We start from the raw sequence: 21,761 nt of genomic DNA on the forward strand, positions 1-21,761 counted from the left end.
AAGCTGCAGGCAAACTTCCAACCTGCATCAACCCCCCTGTTAGCAATTCTCATGACCCTCAAAAGCAGCAATACTCCTTTGTATTACTCAGTGAAATCAATTTAGCAGCAAAATCAAAGGACACATTTCTAAAACGGTGTCCTTATATATTTAGGAGTGTAATTTTATTTTTAAAAAAATCATCTTAAGAGAACAAGTGAGATCTTACGTTATGAGGTGCATTAACTTAATTTAAGTGGATCCCTGCAGAAAAAGAAGATGTGGCAGAAAAATACAGATGAGAGGAAAACGGTGACAGAGTTCAAAAAAACGTGGGATCTCAAATCAGAAAATAATGGTATATATTGAAGAACTAAGGCCAGTCCTGAGCAGATTTGCATGGTCTGTGTCCGTATTTGGCCGTTTGGTTGAGGATGGGCTGGGGAGGGCTTCGATGGTTGGGATGGTCCTGAGCCTAAATTTACATGCATAAATGTAAATTAAAACCAATTAATGCTAATAGTCACTTAAGAAGCTAATTATCAGCACTAACTGGCTTTTTCAGTTACATAAACACAGGAGTCCGTAAATTAGGTGATTAATCCATGATCGCAAACTGTTGCAGAAGAGTGTCAATCACATCTTTCATTTCTTCCTCCTTCACCAGTGAAGTATAGTGCCCTCTTCAGTTTTTCCTTCTGTAAGCAAACTGAGAAGTTGTGTTCTGATCAGCTCTGTTTATTTTTTATTATTTTGGGGTATTTTTCTCTCATTTCGGGAGGCTTTGGTGCCAAGAGGACCCTATTTTTTGGCTACTCTGCCTGAGAGAGGCCGCAGTTTCCACAAGGGTGGGCTTCAGCTCATGGTGAAACCCCCAGGTGTATCTCTTGAACCAACCTGCTTTGTACTTCTTCAAGATTCGGGGTCTATTCTCCTGGGAGTCAGCTTGCTTTCTCATCGGAGGTTTGGGCACAGGCTGTGGAGTCCACAGGCTGTGGAGTTGGCTGCATTTTAATTTCCCCCAGTTATGCCTAAAGGATCAGTGGGGGTGGAGTCCTCAGTTGGTGTCTGTCCATCTAGCAGCCCAAAGATCTCCAGCTGTGGATTAATTCTAGCAAGAATCTGAGACAGAAAGTCTTCTTCATCTATATCAGGGTAGGGGGAGTCAGAAAAAGTCATTTTAGAATTTCTGGGGCCAGAGCTAGGGTCCCCCTTCTTTCCCTTAATTTTTTGAACTTCATGGAGAAACCTTAGCACTTTGGTGTTATGGCATGGCTAGTCAATGCGTGGTCTTAACCCGCAAGGGTTATTCAGAGGTAGTCATTTTGATTCTTCTCCAAGCAAAGAAAACATCAACGTTTGCAGCTTATGCTAAGGCCTGGAAAGATTTCCAGCTCTGTTGTGTCAAAGATTAGGTAGAGCCTTTCGAGGCGCCAATTCCTGTGATCACTGGCATGAGGCGTCTCTCATTTGAACGGAAGCTCCGGAATGAGAGGGCATAGGATGAAGTTAATAGGCTCAGGAGTAATCTAAGGAAATACTTTTTAACAGAAAGGGTGGTAGATGCGTTTGTAAAAGAGGGGGTGAATCTTTTATTATATATATTTTTTATATATTATGTTTTCTCTTGTGTTAAAATGTGGTAATTTTTTATTGTATTATGTTTATATCTTTATGTTTTGTTTTTAGTTGTTTTGTCCCCTGAAAAGGGTAGTTTTCTTCTTTTTTTTTAATCTATTTATTAAATTTGCAATAGAAATACAGCAAAAATACAAAGCATAAAAGTAGCCAATAGAATAATCAACCAGGCAACATACATACTGTAACTCTTCAGTATGTGACAAAAAGGCTCCAAGCAATCCCTCCACACCCTAACCTCCCCTCCCCTCCACAACAACCAAACCCCTCCCTAATCCCCCTCTCCCCTTTAGGCAAGAAGGTAGTTTTCAATGCTGAAACCGGGATCCTTGTTGGGACTATTAGATTATTATACTTATATAATAAAGCTTTGTTTGATTGCATTGGACATCACACTTGCCCTTTCTTTGTTTTTGGTTCCCTCCAAGCGGAGCACATGAGCAATGGCTCATACATTCTAGGAGCATCATTCACAGATTTTACATGGCCGCTCACAAAAATACTTGCAAATCTGGAAAACTAAGGGCTCCTTTTACGAAAGTGCGCTAATGTTTTTAGCGCGCGCACAAGATTAGTGTGCACTATAGCACGCGCTAGCTGAAAAACTACCGCCTGCTTAAAAGGAGGCGGTAGCGGCTAGCATGCGTAGCATTTTAGCGCGTGCAATTCTGCGCGTTAAGGCCCTAACGCACCTGTATTATGCACCTGTAAAAGGAGCCCTAAGTTTTTTGAACTTCTCACTCACATGAAAAAAATTTTGCACGCATCCAGCCAATCCTTAGAGGGAGCGTTGGTAGGGTTAAGGATTGAGACATCCAGGTTTTACTTCTAATGAAAGCAATTGAAGTAAAACCCAAATGTCTCAATCCGTTCTCCTTTCTCTGGAGCCATATGGTAACCCTAGGCATTGGTGACAACTCATATAGAATACAGCAGTCCAGGTCATTTTAGAAGGACATGGTTTAAAGCATGTCACCCTTTACCTAATTCAGCTACACTTGTTACCCATATCTGCTACAATTGAATTTAAATGATTATGTATTGTTTTTAAGATATTGTATGGTTTGGCCCTGGATGATTGAACCCTTTAATTGAGCTCTAGTCCTCCAATAGATCTTTATGCAGTTGAAAATTGCTTCTGCTATAGAATAGAGACAGCTAACCAAGGGGAATAGAACTCTTTGGGGCAGTGCTTCCAGATTTTGGAACGTAGTCCTTAATCAAATTTGAATTGAAGGGTCCTCTTTAATATTTCATAAATTACTGGCTTATTTGCCAAATGTTTTCCTTCATGAATTGAACAATGATGGATTGAGGATATTGAGCTTTATGAGGTGGATGAGAGTAATATTTTTAAATTTAGTTTATTTTGTTATTAGATATATCATATTTTCCTCATCTGCTATAAGCTTGGAGTTTCAGCAGAATATAAATACTGTATTAAATTAAATTAAACTGATATAATTTGCAGCCTTATTATGGAGTCTGTTCCAGCTACCTAATAAGAGCAAGAGAAGGATCTTTATGCAGTAGGGAATTTACATTAATAAGTTTTATTATGCATTTCACATGCAGTCAGACAGGCAAAATAGGAGCAGTGATCAACAAGGGGGCCTGGAACAGAAATTCTAGCTCAATCAATCATGAAAAGATGAACACAATAAAAATACCAGTGTGACACAAACATGATTTACTGGATGAACACAGCCCTGAAATGGCTACGTTTTGTTTCTCGGTATTTTTTTTCTGTGTTGGTAGTTGCTGCTGATCTATCAACATTGTTAAATACGTTTTTAAGAAAGTTGAAACTACACTCCTGATATGCAGGCAACTGCTGAAACATGGTCTTAGCAAAAGTGGGACCCTGTGCAGACCAGATCAATGGGTGTTTTTATGGGTGGAACATGACATAGGTGCTGTTAAGTGCCTGAAATGTAGGCCTTTAAAACCTTTACCTACATTTCTGGCACCAAACTTTTTACATAGGCATCACTAAGTACGATTCTGAAAACAGCACCTAAGTATGGCTGACATCATTTTTCTAGACTCTGTCCAATTTAGGCACAGTTTACAGAATTCAGGCCTTTGTTTTTCCATCATCTTTGTCCCAGTTTCTCTTTTCTGCTTTCCTGTCTGTCTTCTGCTAATTCTCTTTCCAGTTTCTGTTGTCCATTTTTCTTTTTTCCTCTTTTCTTTCTTGTTCCATTCCCTTACTATATCTGTCTCTAAAATATTGATTTTTCTATTTCAGCTCTCTCTTCCCTTTTTTTCTATCTCTGTCCACTCAAATTTTACCCTTATTCTCACCCTTCTCCTTTTTAATTTTCAGTTATCAATTTTCAACCTCCTCTCAATCCGTAACTGTTCCATTTCCCATCTCACTTCTTTTTCAGCCTCCAGTTTCCTTCTATTTACTCATCATTATCACATTTCTACCTCTGTATTTACTATTCACCTTTCACTCAACTTCTTGCCCTTAGTGCTGCCCGATTCATGAAAAAAAATTTTGATTCAATTCGATTCAGCCTATTGAATTGGTTTTTCGATTCGATTCAATTTTCCTGCCCAATTGGGTGTTTGTTTGTTTTTTCCAAACATGCTGGTGGGTTTATTTTATAGCCTCTTCACCCCCCTTTGCCTTCTCCTAACCACACTGGTGCTGTGGTGTAAACAAAATAAACAAAAAAGACTTTTCCTCTCTCTGTTAAATCCTAGCTCACGTTTGCAGTCTAACACCAGCTCTGGCAGGATACACGTTTCAAATCTGACATATTTTAATCACAAAACAGAAAATGAAATTAGTTTTTCTACCTTTTGTTGTCTGATCATTATTCAAATCTTGTTGATCCCAGGCTCTGGTTGTCTTCTGATAACTTGCTTGCCAGGGTCTCCTTCTTTCTCTTTGCTAACCATCCATTTGCCATCCCTGTCCTCCCCTTCCATTTCCCTTCCCTCCCCAGCAGGTCTGGCTTCTTTCCTTTTTTTTCATCTCCCTCCACAGATCCACCTTTTCTTAATTACCCTTTCATCCAGCATCTATCTCCCCTTCCCCACCACCCCAGGGTCTATCATCTCTCCCTTTATGTAACTTTCATCCCTAAATTCCATGGTCCATCATCTCTCTCCCTCTCCTCTATTTTCAGAACCATTATTTCTTCCCCCCCTAAAGTCCGGCATATGCACGTCTCTTTGAACCCCCCTTCCTTCCCTCCCTCCCTCCCTCTGTGTACTGAAGGCCTGTCCCCCCCTTAAATGTCTGCATCCCACCCCTGAAGGCCTGTCCCCCCTCTTGAAGGCCTGTATCCCCTCGAAGGCCTGCCTGCCTGTCCCCTCCCTTGAAGGTCTGCACCTCCCCAATTGAAGGCCTGCATCCCACCCCTGAAGGCCTGCCTGTCCCCCTTAAAGGCCTGTCTGCCCCCCTTGAAGGCCTGTCCCCCCCTTTGAAGGCCTGCATCCCCCTGAAGGTCTGTCCCCCCTTGAAGGCCTGCATCCCACCCCTGAAGGCCTGCCTGCATCCCACCCCCAAAGGCTTGCCTGTCCCCCTTGAAGGCCTGTCTCCCCCCTTGAAGGCCTGCATCCCCCACCGAAGGCCTGTCCCCCCCGCTTGAAGGCCTGCATCCCCCACGAAGGCCTGTCCCCCCCTTGAAGGCCTGCATCCCACCCATGAAGGCCTGCCTGTATCCCACCCCAAAGGCCTGCCTGTCCCCCTTAAAGGCCTGTTCCCCCCCTGGAAGGCCTGTATCCCCCCCTTGAAGGCCTGCATCCCCCGAAGACCTGTCCCCCCCCTTGAAGGCCGGCATCCCCCCCGAAGGCCTGTCTCTCCCCCTTGAAGGCCTGTCCCCCCTGAAGGCCTGCCCGCCTAACCCGAGGGCCTGCCCATCTCACCCCGAAGGACTACTTGCCCCACACCCTACCCCGAAGGACTGCTCACCCCCCCCGGCCTCCCTGCACCGGCGTTTCCCTTACGAAGCAGCCTGCAGCAAGATCGCGATGCCAACAATCTTAAGTTTGCACTGCTTTGGAGCTGTTTCCTCCGCCGCGATCCCGCCCCTCCTCTGATGTCAGAGAAGGGGCGGGACCATGGCGGAGGAAACAGCTCTGAAACAGTGCAAAGATCGCTGGCATCGTGATCTTGCTGCAGGCTGCTTCGTTAAGATAAATGCCGGTGCGGGGAGGCCAGGGGGGAAGCAAGATACCGGTGAGGCCAGAGGGGGAAGCGAGATGCCGGTGGGGGGGGGGGGAAGCTGGATGCCACAGGGGGGGGGGAACCGGACAGCAGCACTAACCGGCTGAGGCTCCCCCCTCGCCTTCTAAAGCAGGTGCGGAAGCGGCCGGCCAGCAAGAGCAGCACTGCCGCTCCTGCTTTAAGGGGCGAGGGTCAGCCGAATCGGGAAGCCGATTTTTTTTGTTTGTTTTGAATCGATTCACCTGAAGTGAATCGGTGAACTGATTCGAATCGTGAATCAGGCAGCACTACTTGCCACCCCCTTTTTGCACTCTCCTACATAGTTTTTACCATTTCCAGAATCACCTCTCCCTTTCTCCACTCTTGTAGTGTACCCCGTAGTATCTTTCTATCCCATCTCTCTTCCTCTCTCTCTTTGCACTCCCCATGGTCCAATGTTACTCTCTTTTCTGTTCTTCTTTTCTTCCCATTTGATACTGAACAATGGGATATTGTCTCCCTCCCTTCTACCACAGACCAAACATTTCTCTGTCTCTCCCCAGGTCCAGCTTCTCTCTTTTTCTTCCAAACTGCCCTCCCATTCTACATCTCTGCCTTTCATGACACCTTCACCTTTCCTGGGTTCACGTTCCCTTTCTATTCCTAACTGCCCCTCATCCCGTATTTCTCTTTCCCTCCCCTGGGTCTACCATATCTCCCTTTCTCTTCCCAACTACTCTCCCATACAATATTTCTATCCCCTTCCCTCCACACTACCCCCAACCTTCTCCTCTCCCTTTCTATTCGCTCCCTCCATCATTCTATCCCATTATCTACCATCTTTCTCTCCTCCTTTTTCCAGGCCCATTATTTCTGCCCCTTCACCTTCTCTACACCCCCAATTTGACATTTTTCCCATCTCTTTGAACCCCTTCCCCTGGTCTATGTTAAAAAAACAGCTACTCCAGGGGGCCCCGCATCCCAGCATGTCATCCCCTTTTCTCCACCCACATCCCCCTCACCTTCCTATTCCATTTTCAAAAAGGTATTTTACTATGCAGGGGATTGCCGGGAACAGAGATTATGCTGTTGGTGGCCTTCCTAGCACTGTCCCTCTACCGCAGTATATCCAGGAAACAGTAAGTTGCATCATAGAGAGGCAGACCACAGCAGAGGGATAGTGCTGGGAAGGCCGCCAGCAGTGTTATCAGAGTCATTGCCACTGATGATCCCCTGCACAGCAAAATACCTTTTTGAAAGCAGAGCGGGAAGGTGAAGGGGACAGGGATGGAGAGAAAGGGATGACATGCTGGACCGAAAGGCCCTATGGAGACACACCTCTCACATCTGCCTAAGACTGGCCCTAGCACCAGGTTTGTGTTCATCCAATAAACCACTGCCTTTATGCCATGCTGGTGTCATATTGTGTTCACCTTCTCATTGTTGGTTCATCTTGGACTTTCTGCACCAGGCCATCTTTTTGATGATGCATATTACACACTACATTATTAGGCCAATTGTGAAATGCTGGATACGGATGCTCCTCACAAAAAGACATGAATAAACTTAAATTACACATTATCTGAAGGCAACTTGCCAAAATAGAATAACTATATCCAAATGCAAGACCGTGTTTGAACTCTAAAATGTTACTTACACTTTTCTCCTCCTCAATTTTTCACTCTATCCATTTGCCCTCTATTTCCTTCCCACCTTAGATAGCTGTTCTGGTGCATCTTCCATTCCCTTAACAGACTAAAATCTGAAGAGAATGCCCTAGTATGCTCTTGTGAAAAAGGAGCTGCACCTGTAGGGGTGGCCATTTGACCTCCCTCCTGAGCGCAAAACCTTCACACAATGTATGTGGCCTACCATTCCTATATACAGGGAACCAATGTCTCTTAGACCACAAAGCATAATGCTGACCACCTCACTTACTATCTTAGTCAAAGAATGGGCTGAAAATAAAATGAAGTAGTGTATTCACCTGGCAAAGGAGAAGTGCTTAAAACTTTGGAAAAATCCGGAAGCACATTTGGAAATGGGATGCTGATTGTACTCCCGCTATGTGGGCTGGAGAAACCACTTGAAGAAGGCGAGACCGAGCCAAAGGAACGATCTCCCTCTGAAATCCTCTTCTTCTCTGGCAGAGGTGGCTGCGGGTTCAAGTTCATCCCGGCATGCTGCAGGAACGGACTGCCCTGGCCGTGCTCCGTGGCTGTCATGCTGTGTTGCAAATGCCCATTGTCAACAACATCAGTCAGGTGCGAATTCATAGTCTGGGGGGAACAGTTCGGACTGGAGAAAAAGGAAGTTAGCATTTTGCCTTGCTGAGGGCTGCTGTTGTTGACACCACCGCCATAGGGCAAGTATGCCTGGGCATTATTAGTATGTGCAGTGTGTTCTTGTTGCAGCTCTCCCGGTAAACCCTCGCAGCTCTTCAGATTGAGGACCTGCAGTCCTGGATTTGGGAACTGTGATAAGGGAGATCCCTCAGGCATGGTGCTAGGAAATTCTGCAGGCCTGAGGTAGCTTCCCATTGGCCTGCTGGACCCTGCCATGAAAGGCTGAGAAGAAAGAGGCGATTTGGTGTTGCTTTCCAACCACAGGTGATCGGTTATAGGAGGACTGTTGAAAGAATAAAAAGTGATTAGCATACACACAAACTGGTACATATTTAATTACAGGGGCAGCACAAAAGAAGAAAACAGTTTGGATGATTAATAAAGCAGAAAAAAATGAAAGTCTTTTTGTTATTTTGATTTCATTGCACTTTAGATGGCAAAGAAAGATGCTGACACCAAAAAAGCACAAAAGTGCATTAAGGAGCCCAAATGTATTAAAAATTAAAAAAGGCGGTATACAAAAAGAACATTATTCAATAAATGAAAATAAAAATACAAAAAAATATAAGACATAGGAATAAAATAAATAAAAGAAAGGAACAATACAGGCAGGTGGATATTTAAAACACAGACCTATCAAATTTAATGTGAAAGCTGAACATCCCACTGGTGCTGGAACCTTGTCCACCCCCCGTGAATAAAAGGTATAGCACCACAAACCACTTAGGGCTCCTTTTACAAAGGTGCATTAGGGCCTTAACGTGCAGAATAGCGCGCGCTAAATTGCCGTGCGCGCTAGCCGCTACCACCTCCTTTTAAGCAGGCAGTAATTTTTCGGCTAACGAATTCTAACCCAGTGCATGCGCTGAAAACGCTAGTGCACCTTTATAAAAGGAGCCCTTAGTTGGGTAAGGAAAAATTATGTTCTTACCTGTTGAAGTAGGCCGCTGTCTAGGCCTACCTCGAAATGGAGACTCCACACACTATATACTGGTTTCAATAGGTATACATTTATTAACAAATCAGTAACAGCTTACAATTTCAAATTATTCAGCATATAATGGAACAGATGTGATCCTCAGGCCTGAGGGTCCTCTGATGTCTGTTCACCTTACTTCTGCTTATAGGCCTGATTTTATACATTTCTTGGTGGTCAATACCACGTTAGCCTAAATCACATGATACATCTTTATTGGTTATTTTTCTTATACGTCAATACATACGTAGATTCATTTATTGGCTTATCTATTTGTGTCATCTTATACGTCTGTCCAGTTTGCCGTAAGGCCTAACCCTTTCCTGCAAATGTCCTTTTCCCTTTACCATATATGCAATTCCGAGTCCAAAATTCCTTCTCTGCTGTGGTAACACATGATATATCTTGCTAAATAATGTTCTTGAGTACTTTGTTTTTCTGACCATGAGCTGTGTTCCTCTTTGCATAATATCCGGCCAGGTGCCATGCATCGGAATTTAAGTCTTGCTTCTTACAAGTTTTTGCTTACCATAGCTAACTCAGAAACAGAACATTTCTCAATCACTATATGCCAGCTGGCAAGTGGGTTATGAAATATCTTTTACAGTTCATATACTGATTTATTAGAGCAAGAGGGAGGGGAGGGGGTTTTTCTCTTGTGAGGTCTGGTTACTTCACCTTTATCCAAAGGACTTGTTTTGCTTCACCTGTATCTCACCAGGTCTTCTTCTTCTTCATCTCATCCCCTTTTCCCTCTCACTGTTAATTTTCTTTCCTTTAGACGCAGCAGATGAATCCAGAGACTAGTGGGATAATACACAACTACCAGCAGGTGGAGATAGAGAACTGAATAACAGGTGGTCCCATTGGTTGGCACACTCTCTGTATCTTCAGTATTGCTCCTTGCCCAAGCATCCGGAACCAGAAACATGATCCATATGTAAAAAACTTCTTTCCCATAACAAAGTGCAAATATAAAAAGAGAGAACACAACTACCAACTCAAACAAACTGCTGAAACTCGCAAAATACACACCGCGATCAAAGAGCCAGAAAGGGTGGGGCTCTGGATTCATCTGCTGCATCTAAAGGAAAGAAAATTAACAGGTAAGAACATAATTTTTCCTTCCTTTTCAACAGCAGCAGATGAATCCAGAGACTAGTGGGATATAGCAAAGCAATCCTCAATCCAGGTGGGAAGTGAATTCCGCCTCCGCAATAACTGAAGCCCCAAAAATAGATTCCGCACGCACCGCCACATTCAACTGGTAATGCTTCAAAAACATATTCCGAAAAGACCAAGTAGCCGCACGACAAATCTCCTCCAAAAAAAACCCCCTGGACTCCGCCCAAGAAGTAGACAGCGCTCTAGTGGAATGAGCATGAAAATAACAAATGGCAACCGCCTACCCAACGTCAAGCAATCAGAAGCAATGGCTTCCTTGACCCATCGAACAATGGAAGCTTTGGATGCTGCCATACCCTTGTTGTGGCCTGCGAACAACACAAAGAGGTGATCGGAACGCCGAAAATCGTTAGTAATCTGGAGATAATGTAAGAGAATCCTACGTACATCTAGCAAACGCAGAGAAGAGAAACGCTCCCCCCCAGCCCTCCTTCCGGAAAGCCGGAAGGAAGAGAGATTGGTTCACATGAAAGGGGGAGACTACCTTAGGAAGAAACGAAGGTACAGTTCTGACTGACACACCTGAACTCGAAATTCTCAAAAAGGGATCTCTACAGGATAATGTCTGCAACTCAGACTCCCGCCTGGCTGAAGCCATTGCGACCAGCAAAACCGCTTCCAACGTCACATCCTTCAGAGTAGTATTTGACAAAGACTCAAATGGAGGCTTCTGCAACACCCCAAGGACAACCTTAAGACTCCACTCCGGACAGATCTTTTTAACAGGAGGACGAATATGTTGTACCCCTTTGAGAAATCGAACGACATCTGGTTGCGACGCTAGGGAAGAACGAGTCATCCGGCCTCTATAGCAAGCAATAGCGGCCACTTGAACTTTTAGAGAATTATAAGCCAATCCCTTGGTTACTTCTTCTTGAAGAAAAGAAAGAATGTTAGAGAGAGAAGCCTGGAAGGGCGACAGACAATGAGCAACACACCAAGAATCGAAAACCCGCCAGACTCGAGCATATGAGGCAGAGGTAGATCTCTTTTTTGCTTGAAGAAGAGTGGAAATAACCTGTTCGGAATATCCCCTACGTCAAGAGCCAGGCCGTAAGACCAAAGTGGGATGGATTTTCCATGTTGATTGGACCCTGAGTAAGAAAGTCCGGAGTCACCGGAAACTTCAACCGATCGCCCGCTGACAGATGTATCAGGTCCGCATACCATGGACGATGCGGCCAATCCGGAGCCACCAGGATCACCGTGCCGGAAAACTGAGTTATGCGATGTAACACACGACCTATCATCAGCCACGGAGGAAACACATAAAGGAGACAACACGGAGGCCAAGCAAGAGCCAACGCGTCTACCCTTTCCGACACCTGCTCCCTGCATCTGCTGAAGAATCGAGGAAGCTTCGCATTGTTCGACGAGGCCATGAGGTCTATGTCCGGGAGACCCCACCTTTGCACTATGAGGTCGAATGCCTAATTGGAGAGTTCCCATTTTCCGGGATCTAGAAGATGTCTGCTGAGGAAGTCCGCCTGAACATTTTCCTGACCCGCAATGTGAGTTGCGGACAGCAGAGGAAGATGAAGTTCTGCCCATTGAAGGAGAAGCATTGCTTCGTTTGCCAGCTGAGGACTTCGAGTACCGCCCTGCCTGTTGATGTAGCCACCGCTGTGACACTGTCCGAAAAAACCTTCATCAGTCGGCCCTGAATCAGGGGCAGGAATGCTTGGAATGCAAGCCTGCCTGCTCTTAATTCAAGAAGATTGATGGCCCACTGAGCTTCCTCCAGAGACCAGACTCCCTGCACTGAGGATTGAAGGCAGTGAGCCCCCCAGCCCAACAGACTGGCATCAATGGTAACTATCATCCATGCCGGAGTCGCCAGATGCATGCCTTTGAACAGATTGAAATTGCTGAGCCACCAAGCTATGCTGAGCGATGCAGGTGGCGTCCATTGCAGACGACGATTGTAATCCTGAGACACTGGGGACCACTGAGAGAGTGCTGCAGTGGTCTCATGTGAAAGCGCGCCCAAGACACAACTTCCAGTGTAGCCACCATGGATCCCAGAACCTGCATATAATCCCACACTCTCGGTCTGGGTGACCGGAGAAGTATGCGAACCTGAGACTAACTTCTCCCCCCTGGTCTTTGGGAAGAAACACTTTCCCTACCTTCGTGTCGAACAACACTCCCAGATTTTCCAATGACTGGGACGGGATAAAAGAGCTCTTTCGAAAATTGATGACCCACCTCAAGGATTGAAGAAGAGAGATCACCCTATGGATCATTGATAAACTATCCTGCAGGGAAGATGCTCTGATCAACCAGTCGTCCAAGTAAGGATGAACCCGAATCCCTTCCTGGCGAAGGAACGCCGCCACCACAACCATGATCTTTGAGAACATCTGAGGAGCCGTGGCTAAGCCAAACGGCATGGCGCGAAACTGATAGTCTTGTCCCAGGATTGCAAAATGAAGAAATTTCTGATGCGGCGGCCAGATGGGAATGTGCAGATAAGCTTCCTTGAGGTCGAGAGCCGTAAGGAATTCCCCAGGCTGAACAGCCGCTATGACCGACCTCACCGTTTCCATGCGGAAATGCCTGACTCGAAAAAAACGGTTGACCCTCTTGAGATCCAAGACTGGCCTGACCGAACTCCCCTTTTTGGGCACAACAAAGTAAATGGAGTACCTGCCCCTGTTCTGCCGGAGGCACTGGAATTAGGGCCCCAATCTCCAAAAGAACCTCAAGAGTGCTCCGCATGGACTCTTGGCAGCCCCTGAACAAGGGGAGACCAAGAAAGAATCGGCGACGGGAGAGGAAAATTCTAATTTGTAACCTTCTTGAATAATGTCCAATACCCACTGATCGGATGTGACCTTGGCCCACTCCACCAGAAAGGAAGACAGCCGACCCCCCAATGGCCACGACGAAGGGAGCCGACCTCTCGTCATTGGGAAGTACGCAAGGCCAGGGTCCGGGCGGGCTGGGCAGCCTGGGGTTTTGTAGGACAAAAGGAAGTCTTTTGTGGAAACCTAGGCCTAGTATTATAGGAAGACCCGTAAGACGGTGGAAAGGAAGGTTTCCCAGGCCTATATCTTTTAACATCCCTGAAACGATTCTGGCAGACAAAGACTTTAAAGGGGCTTTAGGCTTATCTTGGTATCACCAAAATCTTTAACCAGTTTATCCAAATCATCCCCAAATAACAAACGACCCTTAAAAGGAAGTCTCACGAGCCTAAGCTTGGAAGCTGCATCCGCCGCCCAGTTACGGAGTCACAAGAATCTTCAAGAAACAACAGAAAGCGACATTTGCTTCGCCGAAGCATGAATAATATCATAGAGGGCATCTGCCACATACGCAAGACCCATTTCCAAATCAGGAAAGTCAGATGGAACAGCAATCCTCGTCTCCATCATTTTATCTGCCATACCTTGTGCCCATTGCACACAAGCCCGCGCTGCATAGAAACTGCACACCGCCACTTGCAAGGTAAAAGCTGCGACATCAAAGGACAGCTTATGTGAAGATTCAATCTTCCTATCCTGAACGTCTCTAAGCACTATACCACCCTCAACCAACAAAGTAGTCTTTTTTGTAACTGCAGCCACTAAAGCGTCTACCTTGGGGGGTTCTTAAATTTGTCCAGCTCGTCCTGAGATACGGGATACAACTGGCACATAGCCTTCGCCACATGGAGACCAGCCTCCAGAGTATCCCATTGAGCAGAAATAAGCTCATGCATCGCTTCGTGGACTGGAAATGCCTTCGCAGGCTTTCTCTTGCCTGCCATAAGAGGATTAGCCGATCCTGTCGCTTGTGGATCCGGCTGCGAGATATGAAGGCCTTGTAGTGCCTTGGAAATAAAAGATGGCAATTCCTCCCTATGAAAAAGACGGAACGCTGTAGGATCATCCACCTCCCTAGCCAGCGCATCTTCAAACTCTAAATCCGCCACTTCGCCATCCTCCAGGACCTCCGGAAGATCCAGAGACAAGGCGGAGTTAGACGGAGGGTCATCCCCGTCCATAGTTGTCACTCTACGCCATTTTGCTGCTTGAGACTCCAAAGAAGGTCTACCGGCAGGAAGCACAGGTAACAGGTCCAAATTACCATCCCGTGGCAGCGCAGGCTGAGAGTTCTGCATCAAAAAGGCCTGATGCATCAACATCATGAACTCCGGGGAAAACGCCACCTGATTAGAATGAGCCGTTGACAAATTAATTCTCCCCTGCCGAGAAACCGGCCCTGCAAAGGCAGAAGAAGAAGAAGACGACAAACCGCTGACTGCTGGCGCAGTCGCCAACGTGCACTGGAGCGGAACAGCGGAGGCTGCGAGTGCAGGAGAAGAAGGCCGAATTTCAATCGCGCAGGAAACTTCAGATGCGACCTGTAACTCTTCCCCCACAGCGTCGGCGCAACCCGCCGAACAGAGGCCCGATGGTGTTCTCCGCTTTCCTTTTAACAGCCTCTGCTGCCATTACACCCAGACCAAACTGCCAAGCAAACCAAAAATCGGCAGGCAACCCAACAACACCGTGTGTCAGCGAAAACTCCCTGAAGCAAACCAGCAGACCCAACCACCAATGAAAGAAGCTATAACATAAGTTCTTACTCGAGTCCACCGTTGCTCAGGCTGGTAGTTGCAGACTGGAACAGCCAGGACAGAACCGTCCAGCAACAGCACTCTGGTCCCCCAATTTTTTTTGTTGTTGTTGTGGAAAGAAGAAAAATAGAGGACCAGGAAAAAAAGCCTCAATCCATCGGAGAGGAGGGTGGAGCAGGGACCTGGGGGGGGGGGCCCAGGTGTAACTCTCAAAGTTGGCACCGTTCAGCCAAACACCCCTATCTACCTGAAGAGAAAAATCTCAACAGAAGAAGACACAACCAGCCAGACAGAATCCAGGAGCTAATGGAAAAGGGGCCATCACCTGCTGGGAGATAGAGAATACTGAAGATACAGAGAGTTTGCCAACCAATGGGACCACCTGTTATTCAGTTCTCTATCTCCACCTGCGGGTAGATGTGTATTATCCCACTAGTCTCTGGATTCATCTGCTGCTGTTGAAAAGGAATAAAAGTTTATAAATAAAATAATCCACGTGCAAACATAGAAAACAGCTTTGTAAAAAGCTACTACAGTGCAGAACTGGATCTCAATCTGTGACCAAGTAAAGAAAGTAAGGGAAAGATACAGAAGAAAAGAAGTCAAAAAGGGAAAAATAAACCTGAAAAATAAAAACTAAACAGCAGAAGGTCACTGGAATAACTAAAAAAAACTTTTAAAACCCCAAAACAAAACAATCAATCCCCCATGCCTTTGATATTCCTATCAGATATGAAATCTCGCTCTCAGTACATGCCAAAGCCTGGTTTCATTGTAAAAAAAACAACTCTCCCCCTTTCAGGCTCCTGTAACAATGTGTTCCATAAACATAAGAGACTCAAATATACTACTTACAAAGCGAACACTAAAAGAAATTATCTATGTGGGAAACAGCCCTTCCAAGAAATTTCAGCTTCTGAAACAAAAGTCAGCTCAGCAGTAGCAAACAGAAGAGGTGCAGTTTGAGCCAAGAATGGTTATTAGCAGCTCGACCGCCGCTGGCCAATAGCGGCCACATTCCAAAATGAGTCACATCACTGGGATGGGGAAAGGGAGACCAATTAGCCATGAATGAAGATTATAATTGCACCCTTAGAGATGTGGGCAGGGACTCAGCAGCGATCATCATAGGCGTCCAGAGGGGATGGTGCAGATTCTTAACTGCAGCATCAACTCTCCTCCCCAGGAGGGATATCATAATGGAAATGAACCTCTTCATTAAAGAGGCAGTAGGGAGCCAGATGACAGAAAGAAAATACTGCCGTGATGATTTAGAGTTGTTTTCAATTAGACTAAGAGCCTTTCCACCAAAAGGAAGAAAAAAATAGTTTGACAGACTTGTCACACTCTATTTTCAGATTCTACTAACTGAGCCCTTTTCTGGATAAAGGTGAGACCTGCACTATGCACCCCTTCCCTACCAATCTTCCTGTTTAGTTATCCATGGTGCCAACAGTAAAAACAAAGAAGCAGGCATGAAAATGCCAAAATGCATTGCCCTGAACGTCTGTGCTCCCTGCTAGTCACAAATGATCCAGCATCTTCCATTAAAACTGGACTACCTGGAAGCTCTCTACTTAGGGCTCCTTTTACTAAGGTGTGCTAGGGCTTTAACGCACGGAATAGCGCGCGCTAGACCTTAACGCCAGCACTGAGCTGGCGTTAGTTCTAGAAGCGTAGCGCGCGGTAATTTCCTGCGTGCGCTAAAAACGCTAGCGCACCTTAGTAAAAGAAGCCCTTAATAAACAGCTTTTACCAGGGGAAATCATCTTGTTACCTTACACTAGAAAGTTGCAGTTCTCTTTCTGCACAGCATCGGATAGCACAGAAGATGTGACAGTCTATTTATTTATTTAGCCCAGAAGAATTTAATATGATCTAGGTTGTAAACTTTGGATAAAGCTCTCATTCTGTTTTATGTTTTTTTTGTCAGGGGTGTCCAACCTCGGTCCTGCAGTCGAGTCGAGTTTTCAGGATTTCCTGAATGAATATGAATGAGATCTATTTGCATGCCATCTCATGCCTAGGCATTGTGGAAATCCTGAAAACCCAATCTGGCAAGGGCTAAGGTCGGACACGCCTGTTTTATGTCGTATTTTATGTTGGTTTTCTTAACCGTGTGTGTTTTATTGTAATCTGCCATGAACAGTAGAACGAGCGGAATGTATGTATTTAAATGCTTTGATCGAAGCAAAGATTTTGCTCTTCACACAAGAAAACCTATAAACAGCTTACGATAAGCTACTAAATGCAATGTCTGTGCTATGCTTCTTACAATCTGTAGGAGCGTGCACACAGCCAAAAAAAACCCCAGTTCAGTCTGTGCTCATTTTAAATTTCCCATTTCCAGGCAATTTTTTTCATGGTCCTTTCACCTATGCATTCTTTGCAAATGCACTGTAAGCATGCTAGAACTTTATAAAGTGTGCATATTGATTACACACGTTAATTTGTAAGTACCGTATTTCCTCATATATAGGCCTCCCCCCTGTATAGGCCGCAGCAAACAGCGACCTATGTTTTAAAACCGGTAGATAAGCTGCCTCATGGTATTAGCTGTGGCTTATCTTACCGGTACATCACCTGCTGGACAGCTGCCGGCTGACTCCTCGTGAGAACTGATGGTAGCCATTCAGCAAACGGTGCGGGGCCAGGCTGGATCCCGAAAAGATCGCAACTGCCTGCACCGCTGGAGATTCGAGGAGGTAGCCGTCCAGCGAGGGTTTTTTAAAAAAGGTCTTGGGGGACAGATGATTAAAAAAGGTACCGGGGGTGGGTGGGATGATTTTAAAGTTTTAGATAGACTGCCCCATTTAACTACGCCGTGCCCCATAGACAAGTTTGTAAAACCCATGTATAGGCCACAGCCTACATAAGGGGCAATACGGTATATGATAAGTATTTTTCCTCATTATTGCCGATATATTTCTATAGATACCATCAAGCTTTCATTATGGGGCTCTTTAAAAAAAAACCCCAAAAACGTCTAAAAAGTGGCCTAAATGGGTACTTGGACGATCAAAAAGCCTGATCGTCCAAGTACCTATAACCAAAGCTGGTTTTAGACGTATCTAAAACCAGCTTAGGCCTTTCCCCTGCCGCTAAACGCATAGAGCAAAAAGAGGCTTTTTTAGAGGAGGGGAAAGGGCGGGAGATTGACCAACCTAGACTTAGGCGTACAGCAGGTACAACCAAAGATTTTGAAAGGTTGCCTAGTCGGCACTTATACGTTTTGACTTAGACCAAGTCAAAACAGGTATAAGTGCCAAAAAAGGGCCCACTGAGCTGATGGCGGATGCTGCAATCAGCTCAGCGGTTCGGAAACCTATCCCCCCCCCCCCCACAGCAACCATCGCGGCAGGAGAAATGGCTCATCTCCCCTGCCACAATGGCGATCACCCCTCTACCCAAACTGCCACAACCCACGACAGGAGAGAAGCCCAATCTCTCCTACCGTGGTTTGTGGCAGTTCGGCTAGAGGAGTGATCGTTATCACGGCAGGAGAGATAGTCAATCTGGTTGGCCCAGGCGCCTCAGGCCCCATCTGTGGCCAATCAGGTCCTAAGGCCCGCCATTCGAGGGATGGCGGGCCTACCGGACGTACGGGCTTGGGACCCGTCCATCCGTCCAACTATGTTTATAGGTATGGGGATGGGGATTGGGGGGGTCAAGGGGTTGGCGGGGGATCTTGTGGGTTGGCGGGTGGGGGGACCGATCGGGGGTTCAGGGGGAGGCGACTGTGGGAGGGGGGTGCATCGAGGGCAGGAGTGCTTGGGCTCCCTCCTGCCTGGATCGAATGTGTGTGGGGAGTCGCTTGGGCAGGAGGGGTTGGGCTCCCTCCTGCCTGGATCGAGTGTGTGTGTGTGTGGGGGGGGGGAGGGTCGCTTGGGCAGGAGGGGTTGGGATCCCTCCTGCCTGGATCGAGTGTGTGGGGGGAGTCGCTTGGGCAGGAGGGGTTAGGCTCCCTCCTGCCTGGATCATTTTGGCAGGGTGGGCAGTCGCCAGGCCAGGAGGGCTTGGGCTCTCTCCTGGCCCGATCATAGTCGCCAGGCCAGGAGGGCTTGGGCTCCCTCCTGGCCCAATCGGATCGGCGGGGTGGGCAGTCGCCGGGGCAGGAGGGCCTGGGCTCCCTCCTGGCCCAATCGTTGCTGTGGTGGGGGGATTCTGTAACCGGTGTTCTTTTTGACAGGCACCGGTTACAGAATCCAGCTTTTAGGCAAAGGACTGGCCCCCCTCCTTCGCCTAAAAGCCCTTGTTTTGGGCGTTTGGGACTTAGGCTTTTTTTAGGTTGATTATATGGTGTAAGTTTAGACGTAGTGGTGGTCTGGGCGTTTAAACAGCTGAACATAGAGGCAGGCCATTATAAAAAAAAAATCTCCTTTTGGACGGTTTTTTTATATAATGGACATTTTTCCCTGCTTCTACTTTCAACGTTTAGGGCCTTAGGCCAAAAGGGGACTTAGACGATTTTTTTGATTATGCCCCTCTATGCGGCAGGGTATGTATTGGATCCTTCCTGAAGTCTTGGAGTATCTTCCGGATTGGCTGATTTTAGAAAGGCAACTCATGTCCCCATTACAGTTAAGCCACATTTTGAGTATCAAGTTGCCCCGAATATACAAGGACAATAGTATTCTTTTTGACACATGGAAAACATTAACATTCATTAACAATTTAACATCTATACCAATACAACAATCCACGTGTCAATCCTTATGGTTGAACTCCAAGATTCAAATCGGCGAGTCTAAGATCCTCTGGAAACATTGGCTGCAGGCAGGCATATGTACTTTGGATGATGTGATCTCCAATGGGAAAATGCGAAATTTATTACACCTGCAACAATCATTCGGCATCTCAAAGTCTCAAGCATATAAATGGTTGCAGTTGAAACAGGCCATTCAGAAAGGGTTACTTGATTGGCAACATTAAAAAAAACAGTATAGCTTGCCGGGCCTATGCTTCCAGATGGATTTGCTAGGACATCAGGCTGCCACGTGGTATAAATTAATATCTGAATATTTGAACAAGAAGCCTAAAACTAGTTTAAAAAGATATTTGGAGATAAAGCAGCAGATTTCTGCTACTCAATGGCCACGGATTTAGATTTGGAGGATGAGATGTATAGCATCAGCATCTATGAGACAAACTTGTTTTTTTCTGTTACATAGAGTTTTTTGGACCCCAGTTCTTTTGCAGAAGTTAGACAGTTCAAAATCTAATAGATGCTGGCACTGTCATCTTGAAATAGGGACACTGGATCATTTGTTGTTCTATTGTCCTTTGATGCTCAACTTTTGGAAATCCATATGGGGACAAATCAATTTGATTCTGGAGTCTTCGATTCCGTTATCTTATGAGGTGGTTATCTGGGTACATTGCTGTCACCTAAGCCACCATTAGATAGATATAAAAGCAGACTATTTGCCATAATGACTGGGATAGCCATGCAAATGGTTACAAAGAACTGGAAAAATTGGGACAGACTTAATTTCTCCTTATGGTGGGATCCTTTATGTTTATGCTATAAATATGAAAAAATGATTGCAGAAATCTCATGTAATAATAAGATATTTAAATTAATGTGGGGTCCATTGAAAAATTTTGTTAACAATGATTAGCTGGATTATCCCCTTATTTCTTATTTGATTTGCACATCCAGGGAGGGAGGGTGGGTGGGAAGGAGAGGTGGCATTATATTTTGTTGTATTAATTGACCAAATGAAAGAGTTTGTGTTCTTGAATTGGGGGGGGGGGTGAATGTTTTGAAATATTTCTTTGATCGACTAAGTGTTGTCTTGAAGTCAACTGTATATACAATTTAATGCACTGTTTCATATAGAAAATTAATAAAAAAAATTTTAAAAAAGGAAGCTTATTTCAAATTGATTTTCACACTATAGTGAATTTTGGGTATGTTAGGCCAGGGTTTTCCTAATTAACTAATTTTTAGAAATTGGATTTAATGGCATGGTCATTTACCATACTAATTTTTAAAAAAACTGTGTGTGAATTTTAGTTAGGTGTTGCTAGGTGTCCGTGATTAAGGTGCCATTTATAGAATACCTCCCATCATATATAGTCATATTTTATATATTATGAAATATTTTTTTAAATTGTGTAGGACCTTTATTGGTTGATTATGCATATTAAGTCATGATTAATATTTGGATCGCTCAGTTTTTTGATTAAATTTGTAGGTATGCACATATAGAAGCAATTTGTGTGTACTTGAAATTTGTGGGCGCCCAAATGAACTGAATGCACGTTCGTGAATGCATATCCCCAACAGCCCCTGTATCAGAACATCAGCTCGGCAACCTCTCATTTACACTTACTTATGTCCACTAATGATAGTTCTGTGCTCAGTGCACACAGCTGAAGTTTTAAAAATTTAACCAGCACCCCTGCTCCCTCTCTCTTGACCAACAGTGGAAGGGACTTCATAAGTCATACTGTAGAACGTACCTTTCTCCTCCAGGAATGGGGTTGGTGCTGGAGGTGGGGACTGCAAAAGGTCGCTGGCATGATGCAGTTGTCTGCATCTCAGCCCTGAACAAAGTAGGGTTTGTTCCCATGGCACTTTCAGACATTACAGCAGGGTGGCTGAAACCTTCAGTATAACGGGGCTCTGGAAGAAAAAAAATACATGACATTTGTCTAGCTGTTTGCAGTGACCTTTGCTTTTTTTCGATGAATTCTTTTCCACTTAGGTTCAAATTTGATTCCCAGGATGAGGCCAATGGAGCAGCTGCAAGCAAGAGGAACGTGGAGAAAAGCAGAGCTGTGCATACCTGGTTCCCCCGCTCCCTTCACAACAAGTCCTACAACTGTTCTCAAGTCTAGCCACCAGCTACATGTCACTCTGAAAAACAATTCAGTTTGGCATCTCTTATATGAGAGGAA

The 21,761-nt window shown here is 45.4% G+C and overlaps 1 protein-coding gene across 5 annotated transcripts in view; it reads right to left on the reverse strand.

Annotated features, from left to right (window-relative positions):
- The window catches only part of TNS3 (tensin 3), a 776,331-nt gene that overhangs the window by 44,161 nt on the left and 710,409 nt on the right, over positions 1-21,761 (reverse strand). For all 5 annotated transcript variants that reach the window (XM_033930434.1, XM_033930433.1, XM_033930436.1 and 2 more), the window contains 2 exons: positions 21,324-21,486; positions 7,770-8,410 (listed from right to left, as the gene is read on the reverse strand). In XM_033930434.1, the coding sequence (XP_033786325.1) occupies positions 7,770-8,410; positions 21,324-21,486 (804 nt within the window). The remainder of the gene's footprint in view (positions 1-7,769; positions 8,411-21,323; positions 21,487-21,761) is intronic.

This window comes from Geotrypetes seraphini, chromosome 2 (genome assembly GCF_902459505.1).
Source record: "Geotrypetes seraphini chromosome 2, aGeoSer1.1, whole genome shotgun sequence".
In the NCBI taxonomy this organism is placed as follows: domain Eukaryota; kingdom Metazoa; phylum Chordata; class Amphibia; order Gymnophiona; family Dermophiidae; genus Geotrypetes; species Geotrypetes seraphini.